The 16007-nt window shown below is 37.9% G+C and overlaps 1 protein-coding gene across 1 annotated transcript in view; it reads left to right on the top strand.

Moving 5' to 3' along the window:
- Nucleotides 1-16007, top strand: part of EIF4G3 (eukaryotic translation initiation factor 4 gamma 3) — a 425124-nt gene that overhangs the window by 345883 nt on the left and 63234 nt on the right. Inside the window, exons 18-24 of the mRNA XM_007935664.2 lie at nt 485-721; nt 1985-2089; nt 3680-3812; nt 8466-8560; nt 10692-10785; nt 12538-12655; nt 14158-14378. Of these exons, the coding sequence (XP_007933855.1) occupies nt 485-721; nt 1985-2089; nt 3680-3812; nt 8466-8560; nt 10692-10785; nt 12538-12655; nt 14158-14378 (1003 nt within the window). The remainder of the gene's footprint in view (nt 1-484; nt 722-1984; nt 2090-3679; nt 3813-8465; nt 8561-10691; nt 10786-12537; nt 12656-14157; nt 14379-16007) is intronic.

Raw genomic sequence — 16007 nt, 5'->3', positions numbered from 1 at the left:
TACCAAGCATGATATTCTTCTCTAGAGAATGGTCCCTTCTGACAACATGACCAAAGTAGGTGAGACAAAGTCTGGCCATTCTTGCTTCCAAGGAACATTCTGGCTGTACTTCTTCCAGGACACATTTGTTAATTCTTCTGGCAGTCCACATACTTTCAGTATTCTTTGCCAACACCACAACTCAAAAGCATCAACTCTTCTTCAGTTTTCATTATTCATTGTCCAGCTTGCACATGCATAAGAGGCTATTGAAAACACCCTGGCTTAGATTAGGTGCACCTTAGTCTTCAAAGAGACATCTTTGCTCTGGTCTTGTGCAGTAGATTTGCACATCATCTGATTTCTTGACTGCTGCTTCCATTGGTGTAGATTGTGGAACCCTTACCCCTAGCAAGGGCAAACCATGAATTTAAGTGTATATTCTCAGCATCTATTGTGCAGTACAGCTTTCATCAAGATCCTGTTTTTGTTCCTTACACAACAGCCAGAAGAGAGGACAAGGCTTCACGATGAACTGGAAGAAGCCAAGGACAAAGCCAGGAGGAGATCCATTGGTAACATCAAGTTTATCGGGGAACTCTTTAAACTCAAAATGCTGACTGAGGCCATCATGCATGACTGTGTGGTGAAGCTGCTCAAGAACCATGATGAAGAATCCCTTGAGTGCCTCTGTCGCCTACTCACTACCATTGGCAAAGACCTGGACTTTGAGAAAGCAAAGGTAAAAATTCAAAATTTCGCAGACCTTCATCAGGGCTCTTGCTCGGTTGAAAAAGAACTAAGACTATCAGCAAAAGAATTCTATCTTGCCCTATCAGTCTGTTGTGGTTGTTGTTGTTATGTGCCGTCGAGTCGGACCCAACTCATAGCGACCCCTCCTTGGGTTTCCAAGGCAGTATCACTACGGAAGTAGATCGCCCCATCTTCCTTCCGAGGAGTGGCTGGTGGGTTTGAACCTCCAGCATTCTGGTTAGCAGTCAAGTGCCTTAGCCACTATGCTACCAGAGCTCCCCCCCATCAGTCTAGGCAGTCTATTTTTCTTCTTTTGCCCATCTCATTGCCAGTTTTTGGCCATAATGCTTCTTACCACATTTCCATTAAAATCAGAGGTGAGGAAAGGATCCCAAATTACAAGAGCAAAGTGTCCCAAATTTGTGAGCTTTTCAAATTATCTGTCCCTTATTCCTTCTGTCCTGATCATTTCAGGGCATCTGTATATAACAAATTGTGGACAGAAATAAGGGGAGAAAAGCTACTGTGTGCCAAGCCTGAGCATGATGCAGAAAAGAAGACCTAGTAGCTTTCTTAAGAAGTTTATGCTCTAGTTAATGAACAAGTATCTAAGCATAATACAAAAAAATTATTTGAAATACTATAATTCAGACCTGACATTGTGATGTCCAAATAAGAAGTGGGGAAATTAAAAATGCTTCAAGAAATAATGTCAGAAATGTTCATAACATCTAAATCAACTAATTTTTTAAGTCTGGCTGTTACAGGAATCCCTAGATAGCAGTAACTTATATAGGATTTAATTTCTTAATCCTATAAACAAAAGTTTGGAGGTAAGAAGTCTGAGGCTGGTCTGGTGGCTCAGAGGTCTGAAACCGTTTTGGTAACTAAGAGATCAAGCATCCAGATGCTTCCAATGAATATTCTGCCATCACTAAGGTTGTCCTTATTTTTCTTAGCAGAGAAAGTGTGAAAAGGGGCAAAGGATGCAGCCGTTTCTGTCTTCAACTTTCCAAGGAGCTGCCTTAGGACATTTCCACTTATGTCAGCCTGAACTTAGTCACATGACCATAGCCAGCTTCCAGGGTGCCTGGAAAATACAGTCTTTGTTTTGGAGCATAATATGCTCAAAAATTATACATACCACTTTATCTTTTGGTTATAAATTGTTATTCCTAGGCCATTTAAAAATTCTCTATGGTAAAATTACTTTTGAATTCCTCAGCCATAAATAAGTTTTTGTCTTTTGTAGCCTCGTATGGACCAGTATTTTAATCAGATGGAAAAAATTGTGAAAGAAAGAAAAACATCATCTAGGATTCGATTCATGCTTCAGGATGTGATAGACCTAAGGCTAGTAAGTAGAAAAAAATAATATAAACCTACTGTCCTGGTCTGTCTGTCTCTCTCTTCTTTTTTTAATTTCCTTCCCATGCACGCTGTGTCACCCCCCCCCCCAACAGCTATCTCCCTGTGCACACACTGCCCTTTTGTTCTCCCTTGGTTGTTCTCTCCAAGGAGTATATCTACCTTATGTAAATGTTCAGCCCATATGCCTGTCTATTATTTGGTTGGAAGCTACAGGAGTGAGTTCAGTTCCAGACCTGAAGGGTAGCCAGGGGCCATCGTCTCCTGTGTCCCAGTCTCTTTAAGGAATTGGATTGCGGAAAGGGCTTCTAGTATTTACATCTGTAAGAAATAATGCTTTTGCTTCAGGATTCTTAGAAGTCAAATTGGTAAACTTCCATGGGAGAGCAACAAAAGGGTAAAAAAGCACATACCCTGCCTGTTGCATGTATATTCTTCTTACTCTGATTATCAAACCACATTGCAGTTTTAAAATCATCCATTCTGAATTCAAACTTTGGTCAATTAAATTTAGTCATTGTAAGCTAATAAGTAATCAGAAAGCCTCATCTTCATAATAAATTCATTTCCCTGAGCCTTATGTATTTAATCTCTAAAATGGAGTTGTTGCCTACCTTGAGATTCAGTGAGAGAATTATGTGATATGTTCAACCCATAGGAGATGTTGCTGTTCGGTTGTCTTCCCTGTTAACCTTCCTTATCTGCTGTTTTTTTCTTCCTCATTTCTCATACCAGGTTCCGTTTTTACCACTACCACTTTGTTTTTTTCTTTCTCTTAGTTTAACTGCTACAGGGAGTATATTGTAGCCAACCCTAAACAAGAAAAACTCAATATAGGCTTCACCTTTTCCCTCTGCTGCACCATACCAGACAGCATTGAGGATGACTCAGTAAACTACTCATTACCAAAGCCACTACCAGTTGATCAGAGTTTGCATGCTTATATAAATATGTTTTCCATCTTTCCCTCTAATCTAATATAAATAAATATAAAAACTTCTCTATGCAAGCCTTCAATCACTTGCACTAATACCAAATATTGAAACTAAAGCTGGGAAAGGAAAGGAGGAATATAATTATAAGAAGATGATTGTTTTGTCCTCAGTGTCCTCTGTTTTTTGGTGTGGCACTTGGAACAGGATGCCAGAACTATGACACAGAAGAAAAATGCTAATCATCCTTGATTTAGAAACCTCATGAATGTTTTAAGAACTGGGTAGGAAAGGCAGTGCAATAAGGCAAGGCCAAGGAATCCTTACCTTCTTGATTCTTCTCTCTCTTCCTTTCAAATATAAAAAATAATAAAGTACATTTGGGCCAGCCTTTTATTTATTCTGTTCTTTTTATCCATTGTTTGTTGGAACCATCAGTATGTAGTAGTTAGGTTGATTGAGAAGAACTTAATTCTATAGCGCTAATCTGCAAACTACACATAGTGCTATCTACAGGTAAGAAGCTGCCATATTGCCATATTTTGGAAGTATTTTCTACTTTTCAGCAGTGAAAAATAGAAGTTTTTAAAAGTAATTATTTTTAGTTGTTGCCATCTGGTTAATGACCTTATTTTCTATTTTTATAGTGTAATTGGGTATCTCGGAGAGCAGATCAAGGCCCTAAAACTATTGAACAGATTCACAAAGAAGCTAAAATAGAAGAACAAGAAGAGCAAAGGAAAGTCCAGCAGCTCATGACCAAAGAGAAGAGAAGACCAGGTGAGGGGTGGCATCCACCAGGCTTTAGAGAACTTGGAAGTCTTGAGGACAAATATATAGGAATTCTCTATTTAGTGTGAACTAAGATCGGTAAGAACAACCCAGAGAAAAGAGTGGTAATCCGTAAATGAAGCAATTTCACCCAGAGACTCCAGTTATCAAGTAAACACAGAGAATACTAAACATGATTCCTTTAACTATTGCAAAGTCAATTACCAACAAACTTTACTGATGATCTTCTATATACTAGGTATTGATAAGAAATGTAAAAAACAGTGGAAAATGACAGTTTTTTCTCCTCTAATGTGTAGTTCCTCGGAAGGAAGGTTGGGCAATCCTACTTCCATAGTGATAACTGCCTCGGAAACCCAAGGAGGGGTCGCTAGGAGTCAGGGCCGACTCTATGGCAAATAACAACAACAATGTGTAGTTTATCTGGGAAGGCAAAACTAATACAGGCAACATTTGTGAAGCAAATGGAAAATGTTACCAGTTACGAAACATATTCTCCATGATGGTTGATAATTAAGAGAAAAGAAATCTTGGTTTGTGGAAGGGGTGCTTGAACTGGGTCTTGCAAAGGGTAGTTGGTATTTGGAAGGGGAGGAAGAATTTTAGTCATGAAACTAAAACATGATGTTGTAAAAAGGAATAAACAAGCCTGATTGGAACAAACTTTTCAGAACGAATGGGAAAATGTCTGTGTTGAAGAATGAGGCCAGATTAAGAACTTCTGGCTGAGCTGATACACATTAAAGAGCCATTCTAAGTTTTTAAGCAAAAGAGTAATGTCATACTTTGTTGGTAGGTGCTGTTGAGTTGATTCCTACTCATAGCAACCTCAAATGACAGAGCAGAACTGCCCCAGTAGAGTTTTCTAGGCTATAATATTTACAAAAGAAGCTCACCAGGTCTTTCTCCTGTGGAGCCCTGGGTGGGTTTAAACGTCCAACCTTTCAGTTAGCAGCTGAGCACTTAATCATTGCCCCACCAAGACTCCTTAATGTCAGACTGAGGTGTATGAATAAAATAATTGATTGTTTTTCACATTATCAATTAAAAGGGTACACTGAACTCAGCAAGGTTGCTATTGCTGAATCCTGGGAGAGAGATGATAATGGTAAGAATATAAAAAGAAGAAACTGATGCAAGGACTATGAGAGATGAAATGTTTTGCACCTGAGAAAATAATAATAATCCATTTAAAAAGTTAGGAACATTAGAAGAGGAAATCTTTTTTTGAGCCTCCTTACTTTAATGTGACTATAGGGCATTCAGATACGAATGCTCATTAGACCGTGTAATATAGATCTGATTAGTGACATGGCCATGTAGTATAATGGCATCGACTGTGGAGTTTGAATTTCAGCTCTTCTATTTCTTAAGGTCTTTTATCACCCACCACCCATCTGTCAGTTTGCCATAGTGTGATGGCTTATATGATGCTCCAAGCTATGCCATTGGTATTGAAAATACTGGCAGGGTCACCCATGGTAGACAGGTTTCAACAGAGCTTCCAAACTAAGAAACACTAGGAAGAAAGGCCTGGCAATCTGCATCAAAAATAAGCCAAAGAGCTGGTGAAAAACTTGTGGATTACAACAGAGCCTTATCCAACTTGCTTGCTTTGGGCATGTCGTTAGGAGGGACCATTCCCTGAGAAGGGCATCATGTTTGGTAGAGTAGACGGCCAGTGAGGACAAGGAAGACCCTCAGAAGAATAGCCACAATGATGGACTCAAACATGCAGGCAGCAATGAGGATGACTTAGGACCAGGCAGTGTTCCATTCAGCACAAACATAAGGCAACCATAAGTTGTAGGCAACCTGACCCCAACTGTCTTTCTCTCTGTTATTTATCACAGACGCAGAAGAGCTTACAGTGAAGTAGTTATGAGAGATGAATCTTCTAGGGAGGAAAGTACTTTTAAGTTTCATGGAACACTATATTTCACTCACCTTCCTCAACCTAGCACCTAACACAGTGCCTTTCAGGTACTGATGTTTATTGTTGAACTAAATAGAGAAAAGGAGATCAAAGCCTGATCTGTGGAGTGTCCACAGATAATTAAAGGAAGAAAAGGACTCTTGAAGAAGCAACATAAAGTAAAGTGGGAAGGAAAAGAGAACTAGGATATAAATGTCACAAGAACAAGAAAGAAGCAAGTCTGTTCGTATTGGATAGCACAGGGAAAATCAAAAAGCATGTGAAAATCCAAAAAGCTTTTGGATAGACAGTTTGGTGATCTTTCATTCATTTATTCAACAAATGTTTTATTGAGTGCCTGTCACGTAACAGGGAGCTTTGGTAGCATAGTGCCTAAGGCACTTGACTGCTAACCAAAAGGCTGGGGGCTCAAGCCCACCAGCTGCTCCTCAGAAGGAAGGTTGGGCAATCTACTTCCATAGTGATACCACCTCGGAAACCCAAGGAGGGGTCGCTGTGAGTTGGGGCCGACTCAGTGGCACATAACAACAACAACAATATCACATAACAAGAGAGACCAAATGTCTTTCCTGATATGGTTTACATTTTAATGGGAGCAAAAGACAATAATCAAATATTTAAGTGAAATGTGTAATTTGTCAGAGATGTTCTAGAGAGAAAAATAAGGCAGGGGGAGGGGTGGGGAGTGCAAGACTTGGTAATTGTTGTTGTTGTTGTTATGTGCTGTTGAGTTGGACCCAACTCATAGTGACACCTCCTTGGGTTTCCGAGGCAGTATCACTATGGAAGTAGACTGCCCCATCTTCATTCTGAGGAGTGGCTGGTGGGTTTGAACCACCAGCCTTCTGGTTAGCAGTCAAGTGCCTTAGGCACTATGCTACCAGAGCTCCAACTTGGTAATTAGGGGTTGAAATTTTAAGTAGGGAGGTTGGAGGACATCTTAAAGTTACTATTTAAGCAAAGACTTGAAGCAGGTGACAGAGCGAGCCATGTGGATATCTGGGGAAAGAGGATTTTAGGTAAAGGAAATAGTAAGTACAAAGACCCTGAAGTAATATTTTCATGGAACAACAAGGAGACCAGTATGGATGGAGCTAAGAACATGAATAGGAAAAGTAGTAGAAGATGGAGTCTGAAAGGCAATAGAGTGCCAGATTATTTAGAGTTTATAGGGCATTTATAGGTAATCTCTTTTTTGAATGAGATGAAAAGAGATCAGGAAGTGTTTTGAGCAGAGAAGTGACATGATCTGACTTACACTTCACCAGTATCACATTGAAGGAGCCCTGGTGGCACAGTCATTAAGTGTTTGGCTTCTGACCCCAGAGTTGGTGATTGTAACCCACCTAGCAACTTCATAGGAGAAAAGACCTGGTGATCTACTCTAGTAAAAATTATAGCCTAGGAAATCCTATGGGTTGGTTCTAGCCTATCATATAATGTTGCTGTAAATCAGAATCCACTCGATGACACACAATGATAGTATCACATCGATGGTTGTGTTATGAGTAGACAGGGAACACCATTTGAGGGAAGCATTGCAGGGTATTTTTGAGATTCCAAAAATACACAGGGAGTTCTGGTGGCGTAGTACCTAAGGCATTTGACTGTTAACCAGAAAGCTGGTGGTTCAAACCCACCAGCTACTCCTCAGAAGGAAGACTGTGCAGTCTACTTCCATAGTGATAACACCTCAGAAACCCAAGGAGGGGTTGCTGTGTGTGGGTCAGCTCCAACTTCACAGCAGTGAGTTTAGTTTTTTTGGTTTTAGGCATGTATAATGTTATCCGTGTTAATGTATAGCCACACAGTTGTGGGTTTTGCTACTATGGAATATTTGTAGCACTTACTGTTTCTAATTCTTTCAGTTCTCGGGCTGGAATAAATTTTAATTCCAGTTTCAAAAAAAAAAAAGAGTAGACAAGAAAGAGATGTTAATGGCTTAAACCAAACTAAGAATGGTGGTGGTTACAAAGGACCAGATTCTGAACATATTGTAAAGGTTGAACTGACAAGATTTGCTGACAGATTGAGTGGAAGTGTGAAAAGAAAGAAGACTTAAGATTTTGTCCTGAGCAGCTTGAAGGTTGGAGAAGCAAGTTTAGGAGGAAGAACAAAGCATACTTGTGTTACCTGACACCATTAAGTGAAATGCATTTTGGAATAAGTAATTTCCATCTGACTTCTCTCACTGCATTCTAATCATTAACTTTGTAAAGACTAGATTTGACCCTTTCTTATCCAGAACTAAGGACCTGTGCTAGTGCTGTGGATTAAAGCACTGGGCTGCTAACCAGAGGTATGCTGTTCTCACCCACCAGCTGCTCTGCAGGTGAAAGATGAGACAGTCTGCTTCTGTGAAGATTTACAGCCTTGGAAACCCTATGTAACAGTTTTACCCTCTCTATAGGGTTGCTATGAATCAAAAATGACTTGATGGCTTTGGGTTTGGTTTTATCTAGCACTAAATCTCTATTCATTTGTGTCAGTTGTTTCTTTTAGGTCAGTAATGTTTCATGGGAGATCTGAGCAGAGTGCTTCTGCTTGGTAGTCTCAAGCTGTGCGTGTTAAAGAGACTATAGCAGTGCTATAACAGCTCCTTCACTTGTTTTCCTCGGTTTTGATTGAAACAATTGCTCACTCTTTCAGTTTCAAACTGACTTGAGATGGATGAGAGACTGTGGCTCACCCTGTTCTTTCTGCAGGTGTCCAGAGAGTGGATGAAGGTGGCTGGAACACCGTGCAAGGGGCCAAGAACAGTCGGGTATTGGACCCCTCAAAATTCCTGAAAATCACTAAGGTGAGTGTGACATTTTAAAAATAATTTATAGCAATCTCAAACCATGAGTCTCAAAATTATTTTCTTGCTCATATAAGAAAAAAAAAATATATATATATATATATATGTATATATCCATATTATATTTTTTATAAAGTTATTTTTCAATCAAGGCACTTTTTTGCAAGTCACTTTCAATGAGTCTATGCTACATAACTTTTCTTGGCATTAGTGTTTTATTTTTATGAGAGTTTTCTAAAGAGAAAGTTACTGTATTAATTCTTGGAGTTATGTGTTGCTTAACTTGAGGGAGATGATAAGAAGATACTTCAGACACCTTAGTCAGTTAATTACAAGCTTTTATCCTTAGCTCTGGGGAAGAAGCAGTTACCTATTTAACCATAAAAGGAGTAAGAGGTTTGCCATATCCACAGCCTGGAAAAAATAACAAAGGACCTACTAGAAATCATTCTGTGATAAATATTTAATAAACTCTCTGCTTCCTCTCTTTTGAGAATCCATGGGCAGGCAGTAAAATGAAAGAATTCTCTCCTGGCAGATGTTTTTAGCAATAGAAGTTAATGACTATGAGTAGGGTGAATAACTTTGGAGAACATAAAAAGGATGAATTAAATTTTGTAAAGTGGAAACTTCTATAGCCCATTGGGTTTTGCAAATCATAAGTCTAGTTTGATCCTTCCTTGTGACACATTTTCCATAGTTCTAAAAATTGGCAGCCTGCCAGCAGAATACTAGTATTTAAAGCTAATGTGAAAACATCAAATGAAAGAAGATAATAGACTAAAGAAAAAGAATTTGAGAGTACTGACACAGGATGGACTATGTCCTTTGCATCTTCATGTTTTGTCAGAGTGTTGCTTCAAGATCGAGCATTCCCTCTCTGGATTTCTCTTGATGACTAGGTAGGATCTTGATCTCTTCCAGTATCTTGGTACACACTCTTCTAGTTGTTTATGACTCACAGCAGGAATTCTATTGCTGAGTATGACTCAGTTCCCACCAACCTTCATTCCCAGCAAGAGACAGTTTTAAGCAAAACTTTATGTTTAAAGAATCTTCCAACATGAGCCCCAGCATCTTTGAAAATACTATCAATATTTATTAGTAATATTTGTGTTTTTAAATGTTACATTATAAAACTCTCTGAGTGGACACTATGAAAAGAATATTGTTGGTTTATTAAACCTCCAGCAGTACCTTAATATTTTGAAAAGTATATAAATTATTTATTAATAAGCTTTGTGTATTAAGATAATTACAGATACTCTACATAAGTAGCCTAGAAAAAGTTGAAAACCATTATTCATGGCTAAATGGTAGAAATTCATGTGAAAAGCATGTTGATGTAGCAAAGCAGCTGTGTTTTATGATGATGTGAGTTACAGTGCATTCCGTTTGTGCCAGAGGTGTGATTGGAGGATTAAGTTAGAGAGATCAGGAAACTCTTTGCACCTTCGTGGCTAGTGTTTCATTTCCTTCTTCCCTATCTTTTCCTCCTTCTCTCCTTTGTGTCATGTGGAGATACATATACACACACATAAAATATGGCCATTTTAACCTTTTCAAAGGGTACCGTTGAGTGGCATTTAGTATATTCACTGTGTTGGGCAACCACCACCACTGTCTACTTTCAAAACTCTTTTATCATCCCGAATAGAAACTGTAACGAAAACTCCTTATTCCTCTTTTTGAATATTCTTCCCATCCCCCATCCCTAGCCCTGCTCCATTTTCGGCTTTACTGAAATTTTTGGTGTCTCTTGCCCTGTTTCTGTTTGCTTAATTTCTGGCAATCACGTGAAGAAGTTCATGAGCTAATTTTCTAGCATTTATATATTTCTTTTCTTTTTAAAAATTACTGGCATTATTGTATAAGAGGAGTCATTTAGCAGACTACCATGCCATATTAAATAGAAGGACCTGTGTTTTGTGGAACACAGGTTCTCCAGGGCCTATAGGGATCCTATTTTAATAAGAACGCCCCCAATTGTATGTTTTTAAAATTGGCATTCAGAGCACTTTTTTTTTTTTTTTTTTTTTGGCTAAAATTGCTTATTTTGCTTTGAAAAATAAGCTAAGCTGGCCTTCTATAATATTTCTTAAAAATTGACTTGTGGTCACTTAAATTACAGCCCACAATTGATGAGAAAATTCAGCTTGTACCTAAAGCACAGCTGGGCAGCTGGGGGAAAGGCAGCAGTGGTGGGGCAAAGGCAAGTGAGACTGGTAAGTATGGAGTTATCTGCTTGGTAACTTGGATATGGTCTATTAGTATTCACCTTCCAAGGAAATTGCCACAGTCATTTAATAATAATTTTAGGAAAAGGTTTAACTTAATCATGCCCAAACTTTTATTGGTGTCCTTAACCCTCTGTGACTAATGTAAATTGAAAAATCATGTGAGGATTTCCTCCTCAGTAAGAATCCTTAGGTATTTAAAATATATGTATACATTTTAACTTAGTTCCATTAGGCTATTTAATTAAGACTTTAATTTCTTGGGTATCTCTTTTTTGGTCAGTATAATTAGTGAAAATACTGGGACTCCAAACTAAAAGGGAAATCATTATGCTGAGAAAAATGATATGACTACCCAGAAGTATTTATTTTAGGAAGCTATAAAGGAATAAAGAATTACATTGAAATTTTTTCAAAATCTTTATCAAAACCTGGATTTTCAGAGAGATTTGATCTTAAAACTGAAAATGTTTTGATCATTACAAATATGTTACATCTTAGTAGCAGAAGATACAGTGGAAAGAAGAAAAGCTTTAGTGTTAATTTCCTTCCTGTATCTCCCCTCTACTTAGTAATTTTGTCTTTTTTTTGTTGTTAACTTTTTAAAAATTCCATGATGGTCATGTGCTGCATAACTGCCATTTGGGCAATGTCTAACTGCAGATATATCCATAGTCTCAACCCTCATAAAGCCTATTACATTAAAAATTTGAGATACATACAACAGTTCATAATAACAAACAGGCACTACTTTGTGACATCTATCAAAACGTTATTGTTATTATTCCTGTATTATGTTAAAGATGCTTTAATGTATATGGAAGTGTTTCTTCAGTATTTTTTTACACATAGAAAGGTACACCATTTACTAAGACAAACATTTGACTAACTGACGTTAGGTATGAACCATACCTAACTGGACTTAAGTACAAATTCAACTTAAAGACAGCTTCGCAACAGAACATGTTCATAATATAAGCATTGCCTGTATATAATAATGGTGTTCATAAAACATCCAAATCATATAACATCCTATTACATAGAGCATACTGTGTTTTGTTTTTTGTTTTTATTTCTCAATTTGTTTGTTTGTTTTTATTGTGATTTGGTGAAGGTTTACAGAGCAAATTAATTTTCCATTCAACAGTCCATACACATTTTGTTGAGTGACATTGATTTGCAATCCTCACAGTGTAATAGCTCTCTTCCCCTGTGGTTATCCTTTCCCTGTGACATTCTTGCCCTCTGAGCTTCTCCCTGTACACATGCTGCCTGTCTGATTTCCCGTGGTTGATTGTCACAGAACATATTGTGGACATTAAGCAACACATGACTGTATTCACTTAAATGTACACACATAATTTCACGTAAATGGGATCATAGTATTGATTAGATTTTTTAAAGTGCAGTATTTTTGTTGTTTTTCTTTTGCTTTTCTCTTTTCTTCTACCCCTCTTCCCTCAATTTGCCACTGCTTCCCCTATACCCTACCCAGAATAAGTGAATTATTTTAAAAGAAGAAAATGGTTATAATGAGTGCAGATTTCTAAACTCTCTTTTAAGTACAAATTCCCTCTAACACTTTGCTTCTCAGAGCATGGTCTCTGGGCCACAGGTTGGTACCGTCTGGAAGCTTTGTAGAAATGCACATTTCAGGCCCATTCAAAGAAGGCAAGTGAGTCCGAATCTGCACTTTAGCTATGTGATTGGTATTTTTTTCTAAATCTTCAACACCTGTAGATGGCTTACGGTCAAGTGCTTCAAGTTTAAACAGATTCTCTGCTCTGCAACCCCCAGCACCCTCAGGTTCCACATCATCCATACCTTTGGAGTTTGATTCCCGAAGGACTTTAACCAGGTGAGAAACTTGCTCTCTCTGTGGCTTTCCTGCCTGTCAGTGTGTCGGCCTGTCTCACTTTGTATCTCTCGCACACATACATACCCACACAGATAATAATGATAATTCTATGGCTGAAATCATCTATAGTCATCTTTCTGAATTTATTTTCTCTCTCCTTAATAAGGTTGATTTCCTTTTTTGTTTTTTCTTTCTTTAATCTTCACAGCCTATAATTTCCTAAAATAGGAACATAATTCAGTGGTGGATTTGATATGAGATGGAAGGGAAGCACAGCTTATCTGGCAGATTCCTAACAGTTTACTCCTTAAGAAAGCCTTGTCCACTCAAAGAGGTCTACAGGAGTATGCTAATGCCCAGGACACCCTAAAATAAAGAACTTGTTAGCCTTCCCATAGCTTTTCAGTGACTCTGTTCTTCAAGTTAGATTTGACATTGTCTTTGAGTTTTCATCAGTCTATATTCTATTGTCTTCCTACTTTCATTTTTGTAGTATTAATACAGTCAACTGTTAGGTTGGCTAGTTTACTAAGAATGAATAAGGACCTGTACTACAGTAGTAAAGAATAACATTCTTGATACAAGAACTTTCAAAGTTTCAGTTTCTTAAGCTCTCAAATTCTGATTTTTATTTTAATCAGTTTGGGTAAGTAGACTTTCTAACCTATGTTATTTATTTTCTTATCTTCTGAAACAAAATATACTTAACACAAGTCAAAGTTTTCATGACTCACATTGTCACTGAGCTTCCAGTTGGGTTATTGAGATGTTTCTCCTGTTTGCTCTGCTTTTAGAGCTCTTGTGTATGTTTTCATATTGGTTAGACTATTGTTCTGCCTATAATTCCTTCACTTCTCTCACTTCTAATTTGCTGCTTCTGATCTGCCGTTTGCCAGGGATCTGGTTTGCCTAGCTGGTTAAACAAACCAAAAAATAAAAAACTCAAAAAGAAGAATAAGTAAGAAGATATAAAGAGTCTTTCTTAAAATGAGTAAAATTTATGATTTGGACTGTTGAAAGACTACTTCTACTACAAACACTTTGCATGAATTTGAAGTTTATAAATAAATACTGTGTTATGTATTTCTGAGATGGTGATACCATATTCCTGTGGTATTCTAGTTGCCTTTGATTTATTCAACTCATGCTTTCATACTGTCTTCTTTAATCTTAAAAATGCATATATGTATATATTTAAAGGACTTCTAAAAAACTAATATAAAGAAATACCATTGATGTTTTTAAAATGTAATTAGTATCCTTTTTGCCATTTAAGAAAATAGTTCAAATATATTTTAATAAAACATTCCCTTTAAGCACTCTGATTTTTCTTTTTATGTGAACAATTATACTCTAAAATACAATTGGTGTCTTAAACATCTTAAGTGGACTGTGAAAAGTCATCCTACACACTTTCAGAGAGATCCTTAGTGTTATTTTTAACTGAATAGGTAAGGAAACAAGTAGTCTTTCTTTTGATAAGTATCATTTTATCTTTCAAGTCGTGGAAGCATGGGCCGAGAGAAGAATGACAAGCCCCTTCCATCTACGACAGCTTGCCCAAATACTTTCATGAGGGGCGGCAGCAGTAAAGATCTGTTAGACAATCAGTCTCAAGAAGAGCAACGGAGAGAGATGCTAGAGACCGTGAAACAGCTAACAGGAGCCATGGATATAGAGAGGAGCATTCCTGAGACAGACAGAAACAAAACAAGGGAATCAGGTGAGAGACTGTCTGTGAACAGATAGATGAAGATTTGTCCTTATATTTGGAAGGAAAAGTACAAAGTAGACTCTGCCTGAGTAGATTTCAGGGTCAATACATGGTAGCAACACACATCATCCAGAAAAACCAAGCCCATTGCCATCAAGCCAGTTCCAACTCATAAACTCACTGCTGTCAACTTGACTCATAGCGACCCCTCCTTAGGCTTTTGAGGCAGTATCTCTATAGAAGTAGATTGCCCAGCCTTCCTTCCAAGGAGTGGCTGGTGGGTTTAAACCACCAGCCTTCTAGTTAGCAGTCAAACTCATGGTAACTCCATATATTACAGAATAGAACTGTTCCATATGGTTTTCCTACTTGTAATCTTTATGGAAGCAGATGCCAGGCCTTTCTTCTGTGGTGCTGCTGAGTAGGTTAGAACTGCCAACCTTCAGATTAGTAGTCAAGAGCAAACGGTATACACCACCCAGGGACCTCTGCAATACACATACCAGTGCCTCAGAAGTTAAAAGGCAGCTTCATAGTTTTCTAACTCAGTTCTTATTCCCTAGATCTGTAGTTTGCTCAGCAGTTTATAAATTTTCATCTTTCTTTGCTAAATGTTAAGGTGATGATGTCCTCTTGCTATATGTTCAGCAATCTGAATTTTTTCATACCCATTGCCATCCAGTCAATTCTGACTCATGGGACCCTATAGAACAGAACAGCACTGCCCTATATGATTTCCAAGGCTGTAAGTCTTCACACAAAGCAGACTGCCTCATCTTTCTTCCATGGGACAGCTGGTGGGTTCAAACCACCAACCTTTTGGTTATCAGCCTAATGCATTAACCATTACACCACCTGAACTCCTTGAATTTCTTGTAGGTTCTTTTAGTAATACCCCACTGTGCATTAGTGTTAGAGCATATATATTTTGTAGAGCCCCTCAAATACACATAAATTCTCACGTGATTGTAGCCACTATGAGACAGACCATAAGAGAAGGTATCAGGTTGTCTATTGTTACTTTCATATTCCTTGGTAATCCCAGTGGTTTTTGTATATGTTAAGCATGTATTAAGGCACCCTAGAAGTGCAGTGGTTAGGCACTCAGCTGATAGCCAAAAGGTTGGCAATTCGAACCCACCTGCAATTCTATGGGAGAAAAGACCTGACAATCTGCTTCCATAAAGATTACAGCCTAGTACCATTACTAAATATTTTAATCAAAGATTCTGTGGAAGGATCCTGATCAAAAGGGGGAAAATACAGAACAGAATTTTAAATTATTATGGAATCTAGACTCTTTTGGAGCCATGGAGCCTGGATAAACTGAAACTATTGTTTTGAAATAGTCTTTAAACCGTAAACCAAAAATATCCCCTAAAGTCTTCTTAAAACCTAACAGTAGTTTAGCTTAACTAGTAAAGAATGTCTGTCTTAAGCATTGTGCCCTTTCAAAACCTATCTGTATGGGATCAAATTGGCAATAACAGCTCAAAAGATTTAATAGCAAACTTGGGATGTAGTGAGTTTATGTTAATGGGGAAGGAACAATTTGGAAAAGGAAAGTGATAGTGGTTTGCACAACTTTAAGGATGTAATCATTGTCACAGAATTGTACATGTAGAAAGTGTTGAAGTG

Source organism: Orycteropus afer, unplaced genomic scaffold (assembly GCF_000298275.1).
Source record: "Orycteropus afer afer isolate SDZICR_OR568_19922 unplaced genomic scaffold, OryAfe1.0 scaffold00031, whole genome shotgun sequence".
NCBI lineage: Eukaryota > Metazoa > Chordata > Mammalia > Tubulidentata > Orycteropodidae > Orycteropus > Orycteropus afer.
Note: the sequence above shows the minus strand (reverse complement) of the source record. Positions and strands in the feature narration are given on the sequence as shown.